The sequence below is a fragment of the Pygoscelis adeliae genome, unplaced genomic scaffold, assembly GCF_000699105.1.
Source record: "Pygoscelis adeliae isolate BGI_AS28 unplaced genomic scaffold, ASM69910v1 Scaffold36, whole genome shotgun sequence".
Classification (NCBI taxonomy): domain Eukaryota; kingdom Metazoa; phylum Chordata; class Aves; order Sphenisciformes; family Spheniscidae; genus Pygoscelis; species Pygoscelis adeliae.
In genome coordinates this window covers 1308862-1323016 of record NW_008824934.1, presented here as the reverse complement: position 1 = coordinate 1323016, position 14155 = coordinate 1308862, and the positions used below count along the sequence as shown (strand labels likewise).

Below are 14155 nucleotides of genomic sequence, written 5' to 3'. Positions count from 1 at the left end.
TCACATTTGCTAACCTCCAGTCAACTGGGATCTGCCCGGTTAGCCAGGACTGCTGATAAAGGATTGAAAGTGTCTTGGTGAGCACTTCTGCCAGCTCTTCATTACCCTTGGGTGGATCCGGCCCCGTAGACTTGTGTGTGTCTAAGTGGTGTAGCAGGTCGCTAACCATTTCCCCTTGGATTATGGGGTCTTCATTCTGCTCCCTGTCCCAGGCTTCCAGCTCAGGGGGCTGGGTACCCAGAGAACAACTGGTCTTACTGTTAAAGACTGAGGCAAAGAAGGCATTAAGTATCTCAGACTTTTCCTCATCCTTTGTCACGATGATTCCCCCTGCATCCAACAAAGGATGGAGATTCTCTTTAGCCCTCCTGTTATTGCTAATGTATTTATAGAAACATTTTTTATTGTCTTTTACAGCAGTAGCCAGATTGAGTTCTAGTTCGGCTTTGGCCCTTCTAATTTTCTCCCTGCATAACCTCATGACATCTTTGTAGTCCTCCTGAGTTGCCTGCCCCTTCTTCCAAAGGTCATACACTCTCCATTTTTTCTCCTGAGTTCCAGCCAAAGCCCTCTGTTCAGCCAGGCCGGTCGTCTTCCCTGCCGGCTCGTCTTTTGGTTGTAGCAGCTCATCTTCGACACCTCACAGTTCACTGCCTGCACCTTTGATCAGGAAAGTCCCACCTAAAATCCCTACCATAAAACCTTGGGCACAACGCAGCAAGGTGCTATGCCCGGATTCTTTCTCTCCTCCCAGTATCATCCTATACCACTGGGAAAATGAGTGCTAACCCCTACTCCATGCAATTGCACAGTTACAGCACGTTTTGGAGTGAACAGCAATCTTTACCGTGAAAGGAAGAAGAGGAATACTGGAATAACCCAGGACTATGAGGTATGTAGGAAGAACAAGAAAGGTAGTATCTGTTTCTAATGTTCACCACTCTACCAGTAAGACTACAACCATCAGCATCTCTTGGAAATGAAGATAAAACTGTTGCAAATCTCCTTTAACTAGGGACAAAGGCAAACTCTGTGAGACCTAGTACATTCCTCTGATACTGGGGCCAAGGATCTGGAAGTGAAAAATATCCCTGACGTTTAAAAATAATAAAAAATAAATGTAAGAGGCTGAGAACTGACCCAGGAGACTATAATTTCAAAAGGAAAAAGTTACTAGCACATAGTCACATAATAGCTTGCCCACAGACCCCATGAGCTACACTGGGAAGTCTTACGCGTGCTGCAATTAGCACTGAAGAAACTGTCAAATGTAGCAGAAGGTTTCACTGGGGCTTCAGCTGTCAGTGTCATGAATGTGTTACCATGACAGACAATCGGTTCCAGTGTGTTAATAACTCATTTATAAATGCAGTATCAGTTTGCTTAGAAGCACTATGCTTGCAGTAACTGAACCTAAAACTAGGTACAAGTTACCAAAGGGCAGCTTGCTGGTGCCTGTCACAGTATCCGTGAGGAACACCACGATCAGCCTCCCGATTCTGTACTGGGCAACCTGGTCATCAGCTCCAGCAACAGAGGAGGGGAGACAAAGTAGTTCAGGTATAACCCCAGCCTCCTAGATCCCTCCTTTCCACACCCCGTATACTAGGTTTAAAAAAAAAGAAAAAGAAAAAGGACTGGAATGAGTAACCCTGCTCTATACCAACGGACAGTTTCACTCCACAGCAGTAACTCCTCCTGGCCACTTATAGCCACAAAGCTATAAAACAGCCACTCTAATAATGGAAGTGTGCTACATCACAGTGAAAAATCTTGCCCTGAAACGTGCTTTACTGAGTCCTGGTCCTTTTGGCTCTCTTTGAGGTGCACGAGTAATCCTTAAAGTTTGACCGTGCCAATTTCAGGCCTGTTGACAAAGTCAAAGACAAGTTCTGCAAGATGCGAAAAGTGCAACAGATCCTCAAGACGGGGTCTGTCTCTCTGGGGGCTGGACAGAAAACGGAGGATGCTGGTTGGAAGATTTTCTGCATCTAGCATTCGCATGAGGACCAACTGGGACTTTTCTGCCAATACAGTGCCCTCCATAGCTGATTCTGCCACGGCAAATTCTGGGACTTGATTTTTTGCTGTGAGCCAAGTTGCCCCTTTTCCCAGGTATCTGAGTTGGGATTTGTGGTGGGAGAGCTTAACTTACTGCAATTAGGATGTAGTTTTAATTCATTATGAGGGGGTGCCCTCCAGTTGTGTGGACATCCAGGGTCAGGAAAAGATCTCCTTTCAGATATAAAAGAATAAAATGATGAATCTCCTCACTATATCCTTAATTAAATACCAACGGATGCCTGGACAAGTTCATGTCTATGCCTTTCAAAACTGATGGATTTAGACTGGTATCTTCCAGTGGACCAACAGGGAAAGCTCCCCAATGTTGGATGAGCACATTAAAGGAACTCTTCCTCTTCGTCAGTGGGAGAAATGGACGGAGCTTACTATAGTGTGACCTTGCCAGCAAATGCAGTTGCATTCCTGACTAAAATCCTAAAATCCTAAATGCAAACAATTGCAATCCTAAAGGAGGATCAATGATATGCATGATTTATACTTTAAGGGGAAAGCATTGCCTTTCTATCCACAGCTGCCAGAGCATGTGGCATCAGAGACTACCTCATGACCAGACAGAACGCGTTGGCAGATGGTCTTAGCTCGGTGCTGCAGGAGTGACAGCTAGTGGAGACACACACGGATCAATATTAACACTGAATTTGTCTGCTTAACATACCCACTGCCTGAAAGGACAGACTTGACATGAAGCCTATGAATGATTCAAAGAAAAACCCTTGACCGTTCTGGGTGCAGTAAGTGAGTGTTCCTGCAGGAAATCTGCCACTGGGAAGAGAAATTCAGTCTAAGGCAGTGTGTTTAATTTCTCTCACTGAAAAAATGATTAAGATTTCCCTTCTCAGGTACACTGTAGCATTTTTAGGAAGGAGAACATGTCACAGACATGAGGGGTCATGCCAGTGCCATGCAAAGGCATAAACATAGGTAAGCACACATTCCCACACGGACTCATAGCATAGTACAGGTCGGAAGGGACCTCCAGAAGTTACCTATCCAATTGCCCAGGCAAAGCAAGACTGACTTCAAAGTTAGATGAAGTTGCTCAGAGCCTGGTCCCGTTGACTGTCAATCTCTTTGGGTCCCTGTTCCAGTGCTGCATAACTCTGAAAACTTTTTTGCCTTATATTCAACTGGCATTTCCACTGTTGCAACATACGCAGGTATGCACCGTGCACATACACGTATGTACACACACATCCATCCAGATGCATATTTGCACATGCACACACATCCATCTGGAGCTTCAGGCGCGAACGCAAGTACGCACACATGGATGTTTACATGTGCACACAGATCCAGACATTTGCCCTTAAGGACATGTTCTACATGTAGCAGACAAGGATTTGCAGAGAACACTTGACAGTGTTGTGTTCGGTCCCTCGCTTTCAGTAGTTTCATGACACTGTTTTGCCAGACTCTCTGGAGAGCTATAAAGATCAAAGCAGCTAAGGATTTGGTGAAGAGCCTCCCCTCTCTTACACCACTTATACCGACATCCTGTGACTATTTCAAGCAGATGGGACCAGCTACAGAACTCAGCCCCACCAGTGAAGGTCCTCTCATCCCAGCACAGCCTACTCTTTCATATAGACAGGCTGGATTATGCCAAAGGGCAGCTCAAGGAACCCTGGCACCTACTGCAGTACAGGGCTTTGCTAAACCATACGTGGGTTCATAGTGGTACAACTACACCAGTGCCTGGAACTAGAGCAAACCTCGGTGGTTTCATGTTCCATCACACACCAGTCCTAAGGACTCCCTGCCTCAGGGGGCAGACAGCAAAATGTCCAATGGATTAGTAACCCAGTACCCTTTTGAACCCAGGTATAAGGCCCTACTTGCCCTCTCTCATCCCTCAACTTCTTCATTCCCTGCAGTAGATTATTTAGCAATTTGCCTGTGAGGTCTTGTTCTGTACTGGGAAATCCAGTCAGCGCTGGGGGCACAAGACACCAACCTGCAACACATAGTCTAGGGCCAGATGCCGGAAACACTTCCTGGTTATGGTCAAGGTGCCTGTTGCCTCCTCCACTTCATGGGGCTTGTGCCGAGGTGCCTGGGCATTCTTCACCAGCGAAATCTCCATGTCTTCTCGCACCTTGTCAAACTGCTTCTTGGTTTCCTTGAACTTCCGGACGTCACTGGAACCCAAAGAAGATGAGATGGTGAGAATCATTCTTACAAAGCAGCCAGAATATTGCTGATACCAGCAGAGCAGGGAGAGGTGCAAGCAGTACACTATGATCACCCAGAGATCCTGCTCCAGATCCCATTGGGATCCTAACCCACCCCACCAAGCTCCACCACGTCCAGCTGGACTGACTCCAGATTAACTCTACACAGTCTTTCTTTAGAGACGGCTTGCAAGGAAGGATATTGGACCTTACATACTGCCTTCAAAACCTTAAGGAAATTCTCCAAGGAGAGCACCCAGAAAGCCAGGCCAGATGGCATCCAGCCCTAAAGATAGTTCACAATTGCCCTCACAAAAAGTGGAGAGCAGAACATTTCAGAACCTACCTGTGAAAACAGATGCTTCATATTTCACTTTGTGAAAAGAGTAAAACCAGCTACTTTTCAAATTCAGGACAGGGCATTCAACTAGGGCAGCCAGGCCGTTCACATGCATCTCTAGCTGATTCTGTCTTGTCTGACTGTAAAATCCAGACATTTGGCTATTCTTTTCCCCTTTTACAATAGGCACTTTTATTAACATTTGCATTTGGAAATACACAATCCACAACATGAACTTTCAAAGTTTTATTTACGCCTAGAGACCTCACATGGGATCAGGGGTCTGCTTTGCAGGGGCAGGGGGGAGGCTATAAAGGCATAGCAACAGGCAGGGTTTTTTGAGTCTGTTTGTTTTTTTTAATTAAATAGCAGGTACCATTCAGGTAGAACTTGATTTGCATTGCATGACCATAAAGAAGTGAGCACAGCAATTCCTGAAGATCAGCTCTTACAAGTGGCCCTAGTTCCTCAGGAGTTGAAAGCAGCAATGCTGATTTACAGCAGCTGTAACACAAACACTTATTTTCTGTCCAGGGGAGCTCTGTTTACCTCAATTATAAATTGTTATAACTTAAAGTAGTTAAAAACTCTTAATAAATAAGTAGCATCCACTTATTCTTTGCCCTAGGGAAGATGAAGAGCCTCAGCTGAACATGGCAGTCAGACAGTAAATGCTGAACTCTGCCCTGTGGCAAACTGTTTGAAATTGCATACACTTATGTACGGATCAGCCTCTGGCCAAGAGTCTACCACAGGCAGGTACAGCAAGGACAAATGAAAACAGAGGTGACTGGATTACTGTTCTGGTGCTTATTGCTTCTTCAATTTGCCCTTAATGCTCAGGGCTGCTGAGTTAGATGGCCATCTAGCTCCATTCACAGGTAAATAACCGGGTCGTGTTTTGCATTTTTGGGTCACTTGCAGCAAAGGGCTGTGGGGATTTTACATAGCTTTTGTTCCAGCTCTGGAGAGAATGGCTTCCTCATCTGTGCATATCCCTAGTGGAAAGGAGCAGGAGTGCATGTGATACTGCTGGAAATTCTCAGCTAGCTCTAAGCCAGACTGCAGCACCATGACTGCAACCTCAAGACTTCGCTAATAAAACCCTCCTACTCAGCAAGGTGTGTAGCTTGGTAACGTGCTAAGGCAGTCACACAGCATTTGGCTACTGACAGCATTGGCAGGGCAAGCTGACCTCTCCTGTGCACACCAAGTAAATAAACCAGGCAAAGACCTTCAGGGCTTGGGGACAGGGAGGGCAGGTCAGAGGGTAAATACTGCCCTCTCACATATGCATGAATCACCATGCAAGGGCACAGCTCCCATTGTTCCTTTGTTCTCATCATCAGCCAGTAAGTTGCGTATCGGCCCTAGGTAGACTATTCAAAATGGTCCCAAGCACAGAAGTTATTTTCCAACCAAGGGCAGGAGCAATGCAAAGATCAAAGCACTGGGGCCTGCGAGCACAGAGGTTGAGCAGTAGAAGTGCAAAAAAGAGTAAGTTGCAAAGATGCTGAAATGATGACAGACCCAAAATGAAGGAGAAATTCCCTTTTCCGACTGCCAACCTTCAGCAGATTAAATCTGAACTCAGAGAAATGATTATGGAGAAAGCCACGGCAGGGTGAGTGCTAGGCAAGAAGATGGGGATGAGGAATGGGGGGTCAGCTAGGGACCCCCTCCCTCCTGCAAAGCACACAGCTGCTGAGGGATTCAGTCAATTACCAGTTCCCATGGCAACCAGCTCCTGCTCAGCTGAAGGCCTCAGTTGCCTCTCTGACCTATATTCAGCTGACTCGGGATCCCACGCTGCACTAGGTACCTGCCCTGGGGAAGAGAGGCACTCAGGGGAAACATGCAGCAGTGGCAGGGACAGCCTGCTGAGAGACTTGATCAAAGGTACAGACTGTCCCCGTTCAATTAACTTCCTGGGCCCAGTTCTTGTGCACCTCAGGCCCACCTTGTGCAAGTTAGCATCCTTAATATGCAATATTCCGCCTTGCCCACACCAGGGCATTGTAAACTTGCTTTCCATTAGCAAAGAACTCTGAACCAGCGGTCAAGCTCCAAGCTGAAGGCGCAGTGATGATTAGCTGCTCCCTCCACACAAGAAGGGCCCTCCTGTCTGTAAGTCTCATCTTCCAGACAGATGCTCAGGTTACTCCAGAAGAGCAGGGCTGCTGTAATTTTGAGTGACTACGCATGTCGTGTGAGGAGCTAAGAACGCAATGATTCTGCTGGACCCCAAAGTCATTCGGCAGCAAAGTTCCTCCCTTCTGCAAGCATGCACTGCTTTAAACCACTAATGAAACTCTGCATCGAACGTAAGATAACATAAGATGTAGAGCTGGCCCTGCTCTGCAGGGATCTTAACTCTAGGATGTTTAACCTAGAAAAATCAGTGAGAAGCAGCAAAGATGGGTTCTGCGGATGAATTTTACCAGACTTCGGGATGATGCTCTCGTCTGGAAGTATGCCTCATGTCCAGCTTTAACCATGAGCTGAGAACAGGATGAAGACACCCGGTTGACAACAGAGCAAACAAATGATAGCATAGCAAGATGACAGCAACAGCCATCCCACAAACCAGAGCCTCTCCTCTGCCCTTCAGTGTCTCTTCTGCTCCAAGCAGAGCCTTCAGTAGTTGTGTGGAGGTTGTAGTTCTGTTTCCAGTGCACAAAGGACAGATGCAATGGAAGTTAAAGAAGCTGAAGACCAAACTGGTAAGACAAGTACTCACTCTTTCACAAAATTGTGCAGCTGTTGCCGGACTGACCTCTGAGCCTGGTCAAACAGGATCTGAAAGAGAGGGAAAAGAATATCAAATATTTTTGCAACATGGAAACATTGAAGAGTCAGAAAATCCATGAATGCTCTCTAGGACCTTCAATGTGATCCCTCACAGCATTACTCCAGGGCTTAGTGGCATCCATTACTTGATGGCTGTCATAATGGATAACAACTTTTTTCTGCAGCTGCAGCACTCCCTTACAAGTGCAGAATTCCTGGACTGCGGGTTTCACAGCCTGTGCCAGGGCTCTGAATGTCCCAAAGAGACTTACGCCACCAACATACCTTCATAAGAGGAGCGTTTGTAGGAGCAGTTGCCTTCATAGTCCCCACTTTGAACTGTCTCTCCCAAGCCTCAAATTTCTCACTTTGCCAGAGGAGGGCACTGTCACCTCAACACTACATCGCTTACAGAAGGAGACAGGAACGATCGCTGAAGGTACATCACAGCCAGCCACATGCTGATTAACATGGATGAGAGGTCCAAGCATACAGTATAAAGAGACTTAGTTCCTACAAGTCTGAAGTTTTACTCTCCTGTCTGTCCCTCGCAGAAAAATGGTCCCAAGCCCATTACTCTACACCTGCTGCCCATCTCACCTCCAGCCCTCCCCATCCTCCTTCAAGAAACACTGGCATCTAGCAGAGGGTAGGGGGACAAACAGTGGTGTCTGCTCAGATCCCTCCCATCCATCTCCGACGGGCACGATTACAAATAACTCCGTATTTCAGACATGCATCAGGATGACACAGCATTTTGCCTAATTGGGACCAGATGGGCAGAGGCTCCCAGACCACACAGCAACTGCAGCAGGAAGTACACATCATCCCAGGGTTACAGAGAAAAGCCACTGGCCACGCTGCAGCTAAAAAGAGTGGCCCACAAAGAATGGACAGGGACCCCACTTCATTCCACCATCAGGAACATGAGGCCTGGGCACTGGCCCAAAACTTAATTGTACCCTGAAACATCACAGTGCTGGGGTCTGGCATGACTACAGCTGTTTGGCGTGAGTAACCCTGGCTCATTTGCTCCAACTTGTCACTGTGTCCTGAGCAGCCAATTTAACCTAGAGAGGTCCTGGAACACACAATGGTAACTGCGTCTGTCCTCCTGAGCATGCAGTCACCAGGAACAGCATTTCCCAAGCCAGCATTTGGCCTTGCCTTCTCTCCTGAAAGGACCAAAGCCCTTTCAGGGGAGGCTGCTGAGCCCACAGAGTGTGAGGGACTGTTCGGGACTGTTCTCAACCAGGGAGTGTGAGGCTGACACAGGACTTCCTCAAGGCACCTTCTCTCAGCAAGCAGACTGTATGAAGCCCTTTGGATTAAAACAAACACCTTTTTGCAGTTTGGGTTTTTTCCCCCCTCCTCTTTGTGGCAAGCTTGGGATTGCAGTGGGAGTTTTTTGGGCAGCTTCCCTTGACACCCCACCTACCATCTCTCCTTTCCTTTTCCGGCCACCTTCTCTGCTTCACTACACAGTTCAGGTAAGACCCAGAAGCAGTGAGCACCTCTGGGTCTCCTGGCTTTTTCCAAGAGGCAGGAACAGTCACCTTATATCAGACCATTTACAGTGCAAAAGAGCTGGCATTGCCTAAAGCAGCAGCTTTTTGTGAGGAGGTGGTGAGTTAACCATGTCTGGCTGCCAGGTGCCCACCAAACCACTCTCTCACCACCCCTCCTCAGCAAGACAAGGGGAGAAAATAAGATTAAAAAGTTCATGGGTTGAGATAAGTACAGGGAGATCACTCACCAGTTACCCTCACAGGCAAAACAGACTTGACTTGGGGAAGATTGATTTATTTAATGGCCAATTAGAACTAGAGGATAGTGAAATACAAGAACAAAACTAAAAACACCTGCCCCCCCCAGAGCATGATCCACATTCCCAGCCCAAGCAGTACTCTCTCCATGACACTAAGATCTTGGCAGGCACTGCAGAGACCTGACATGTGACACGCTCTGAGGTGGTCACAAGCTTTAACCTTCTCATGCCCCGTAGTAATCTACTAGCAAAACCACTCTGGTTCACTCCTAACCCTTCCTTCCAGTGCCAACAGACTCATACAGACACAGACGTCCTCTCTATCTAACATCTCCCCCTAGGAGATAAGCAAGTCATGCTTCTGACGCTACACAGGTGTACTACCCCAAACAGAATGCAAAGCACTGTGTAGAAGCAGCAGCATTGGCTGCAGAGCCTCAAACACATTCATTATGTGTATCACTGCAGCCAAGGACAAAGCAAGAAACATGCCAGGACTAGCTGAGTATAAACAGCCGTGAACGGCCTCTAAATATGAACAGATGCAAAGCAAGGGGGAAAGAAAGAAAAGCCCAAGACCACCCAGTTTTGTGTTTTTACCAATATAAATTATTTACTGCTCTTGGCATCCATTTGCTCTCTCCAACAGCACTCCAAGAGGCATTGGCCTGCAACTTTTTCCATGGAGCAGCTTCCTCAAGTGATGTTTGGGCACTGACAGTGCTTCCCTCCACTCATGATACAATGCAGGGGTAAGCAAGCAGCAAGAACGCCATCTGGTTCCCACCTGCACCTACATCTGTGAAGTCTCCATCATTGGTTTCCTCCAGGATGACACATTTACTTAGGACCAGGGAAAGGAAGGGACACTATATGTCGTACTCAGGACTGCAGACAAGTACCCTGGGACATTCCAGGGAAGAATGGATTCCAGGGTACATAAAAATCAAACCACACAGCTAAGGAACAGGGCTTCCTCAGCTTGATAAATAGCAAATCAGGGCTGCACAAAGCTACAATGTGGACAGGAACCAATGTGATCGAACAGCTTCACAGAAGTGCAGGCTGTTCCCTGTTGTGTGACGACAAGCAGATACCACACTAGGCAGTGCTAGTGTGGAGCACCTACATCCACCTTACCATTCCTGCCTGGAAAAATCAGCTCCCAGCTGGTGCCCTGGAGTACTGCACTGAAAGAAGCAAGCAAATATCTGCTGAGCACTCAGTTCGCAGGACAAACCGAGCAAGGTCCCAGACCAGGCAGATCACCCTGGAAGTAGGATACTGCCCTTGCCCTTCTGTGGCAGTCAGAAAGGTTCTGCACAACTGGTGTCTGGCTGGAAAAAGGACAGATACTTTGAACAGCACAAGTGAAGCATTTAAAGAAGGTCTCTGCCTGTAAGAGGGAGGCACTCTCCCAGCAGGGCACTTCCAGGCCTATGTGCAACGCTCTTCTCCTGCCACAGCATGGGCTTGTTCTCAGGCTGCCTAGAAGAAGAATTAACTAAGGATTCAGTCCAGGTCTAAAAATCAGAGCTCATAAAACTGCTCCTTACTGAAGCTGTTTACAGAGAGGGAACTGAACTCGTGGTGATCACATAAGCAGTATTCCAAAGCCTGTGGTACAAGGGCATTTCTGTGTGGAATTTTAATTTAAGTTTATCTGTATCAGAACAGGAGAACTGCACACACAAGGACACAGGCCATACATATCCATCTCCTGCTCTGTCAGTACTCCTCTCCCCTGCTCCTATTACCCATGCACTGAGCCCCACACCACTGTGATAGTGCCCTTCCTTCCAGTCCGCACCAATTCACACAGTGCAAGTCTGGGGCAGGGATTGCCAAGTGGTTTGTGAGGGGATACCAGGTAATGAATATGCCTTTCCTGCCAGCAGCATCTCTGCTGAGAAGCATCCTATGATACCAGCATTACTTTTATTGCTTTCTCATTAATTTTGCCAGGCAAGATCACCAGGGGAATATTTTCAAGTGGGTCCTCCATTTGATTTTCAACGCAAAATAAATAGAGTTTTAAGATCTAGAGTTTCAAATATAAAATCACCCCTTGGCTTTTTCTCCTTTCCCAGACATACTTGGAACAAATAATTTGCTTTGAGATTTTCCAGACCAAATACCACCCCACCCTCTCTCTTAGCTTCCACCAAGACATGAGAGGTCCAGCCTATGACTCACACACATCTGTGCCTGAGGAAGGTCAGCGTGAAAGAAGGGAGTTAACACAGCTCCCACCCAACAGCAGCAAAAGGCTAGATCCTACCTTCCGCTTTCCCAGCATGGGCTTCTGAGGAAATGGGATAAATCCAAACCTGTGTTTGAAAGGGGACTAGAATTTCACACCCCCCAAGAAATGAAAGCAAGTTCAGTGGCGCAGGATGTTATCCCTGGAACCGCAAGCCTAAAAATCAAGATACAGGACGTCAGAGATCCAAAGGGATGCCACTGGTACAGCACTCCCCCATGACTCACTGCAGAGCTTACCAGAGGCGAGGCGATCCCACCAGGCTCCAAAGCAAAGCAGAAGCTAAAAAGAAGTGAGGTTGCCTGGCTGTGGACTGCTTCTCTCGGCACTTACATGCATGAAGTTCAGAAGCAGGACACCACAGCTGCACATGGGAATAGTGCTTGAGTAGAGATTAGAGGTAGGCGACGGCATTTCTGGTGGGAATTTGTCAAGGAGCAGCAGAGACCATTGGACCAGGAGCTAAGGGGGGATAACGCAGTTGGCAGGGCAGGGGCCTCACCAGCCAAGGCTCCATCCCACCAAACCAAGGAAGCAGGGCAGGTCCAGAGACAGTGGCCAGATTCAACCAAGAGCCCAGATTGTCAGCTAAGTTCATGGTGGTGAGGCAGGTCCGAGACCAAGCTGGGAAGTTGGTCCACGTATCAGAGTCAGGCCCAGAGGTTGCCAGGCAGATCCATGGTGACAAGGCAGGTCCAGCACCAAGCTAGAAAAATCAGTCTGTAAGTTGGGATCACCAGGGTCCATAGCTGGGTATGGCTGTAGCTGAGCTGGAGACCTGTGCTCCTACAGCACAGCTCAAACTAAGACTGAAGGCCCCAGGCAGAGCTTAAATGGAGTGCCTGAGCCCATGGGTGGAGGGTGTGGGTGGAGGCCCCAGGTGAAGCTGGTCAGGTCCGTTAAGGTCTATTAGTGCACTGAGAGCCATAGCCCGAGATGAGCTCAAGATCACTAAGCGAATCAGCCGTTCTCCTGCAACCACTGGCCCCAGCTGATGAGATGGAGGGTGTGGAGCTTCCTCTGGGGCTGCCTGACGTATGGACAAAGGCAGCTCTCCCTTCTCCAGCTCCACCAATTCATCACCCCAGCCACAGCAGTCATGAGCTGGATGAGTCACAACTCTGCGCTTATCTCTCTCATGGCCAGTCTGGAGGCCTCGTTCTCACCGACATCCCCAGAAACAGTCTGGGGACTGGTTTATATTGCATTTAAATAAGAGTTGGTTGTCTGGTGGCCTGGGAATCAGAGCCTGATCCTTTTATCCGGTCTCGGGAACCCTGCTGTCCCATCGGCAGTCTCCCAAGCTGGGGGCACTGCAGTGTGTCTGTGAGAGAGGGAGGCAGCTACAGCCAGGCCGGCGGGGCTGGCCGGTCAGCTACAGGGCTGGCCCAGACGTGATTCTGTCGGCTGTCTCTGAGCATCTGCTGGGGAACAAAAGTGACCACCCTCCCCAGCCTGCAGAAGGTGATCATCCATAATCTTTACGTCAGCCTTCCTGTCAGACACCCTGCTCCCCACAGACGGCCCATTCTGCTGGTAAGCCCCTTGTGCTGATCAAACACGGCACCGTTAGGACTGCAGCGGCTTTGGCAGTCTGTCCTGGCCTCTCCACCTCTTCCTCTTCTCTTCAACTACCTGTCCTGCTGCAGAGTTGCAAAGAGGTTTTCCAAAACCTGGGCGCTTTCTTGTTCAATGGCATGTCTATCCAAGCTGAGGTCAGGGTGTGCCTGACAGTGCGTTTGAAAGAGCACATAAATACCACTGCAGCTGCTCAAATAACAAAACAAAACTCAACAATGACAGCATACTGTACATTTTCCCCTGATTTCATATTCCTACAGTTTACTTCTCTTTCATTGCAGCTTCTGGCAGCTGAATATAGTAAACTAAGGGGCAGGAGGGCCAGGCAGAATTCAAGCATACTTTGTTTGGCAGGGGATGCTTAAATTACTTTTATTCCTGTCTGGCTATATGATCTGGTCCTACATCTCTTGAGCAATGGCCCACCAGATAAATGCCACCCATGAACAGCATTCCATCTGTGATGCCTTTGTAATATAGCTCACTTGAGGATTTGTGCTCTGGAAAACAAGCCGACAACACTACTTCTATTACACGTCGGATGTCAACACAGCCTAAGCCTAACTTCCGAGCCAAGCTGAAATTGAGTCTCTCTCACAAAAAGCTCAAGAGCTCCAGTTTGCGCTTAGGTCAAAGGACATTTGTTCCTGCCCCTTACATATTATTGAAGCTGCTTCTCTCCCCTAGCTAGAAAGCGGACACCCTAAGATATTCTAGAAACTGACAAAACCCTAGTCTTTCTGAAACCCAGAACGCAGCACTGAGCTCATGTTAACTGCTAGACTGGTATCCAACTTCAAAGGCAGCAGCTCACTAAAGTCTTTTGGACTAGTGTAATGTCATTGCACCAGGGCACGATGGCAAAAACCGTGACGCCATGAGACGACAGAACGCATCTCCCCTGTCAGATGGTAATTCTGCATCCACAAATGATATCCCTTACTGCGGTAGCTTGATGCACCTGGACCTTTCCAAAGTGCTGTCAGAAAAGGCAGGCGGTCCACCCAACCCTGTGGAGAATAGGCAGCTCGGAAGCATTCTCCACTTTCACTTCCTTCGTCCTTCCCCCTGAACTCCGCCACTACCCTCCGCCCGTGACATCTGCCATCTGCCTCACTGACTCATCACAGCTTGGGTGGCTTTTCTTCTTGTCAGCA

General features: G+C 48.1%; 1 protein-coding gene across 1 annotated transcript in view; it reads right to left on the bottom strand.

The window, feature by feature from the left end:
- ACAP3 (ArfGAP with coiled-coil, ankyrin repeat and PH domains 3) overlaps positions 1-14155 on the bottom strand; it is a 52861-nt gene that overhangs the window by 26877 nt on the left and 11829 nt on the right. Inside the window, exons 4-5 of the mRNA XM_009325171.1 lie at positions 7337-7395; positions 4040-4223 (exon numbers count right to left, since the gene is read on the bottom strand). Of these exons, the coding sequence (XP_009323446.1) occupies positions 4040-4223; positions 7337-7395 (243 nt within the window). The remainder of the gene's footprint in view (positions 1-4039; positions 4224-7336; positions 7396-14155) is intronic.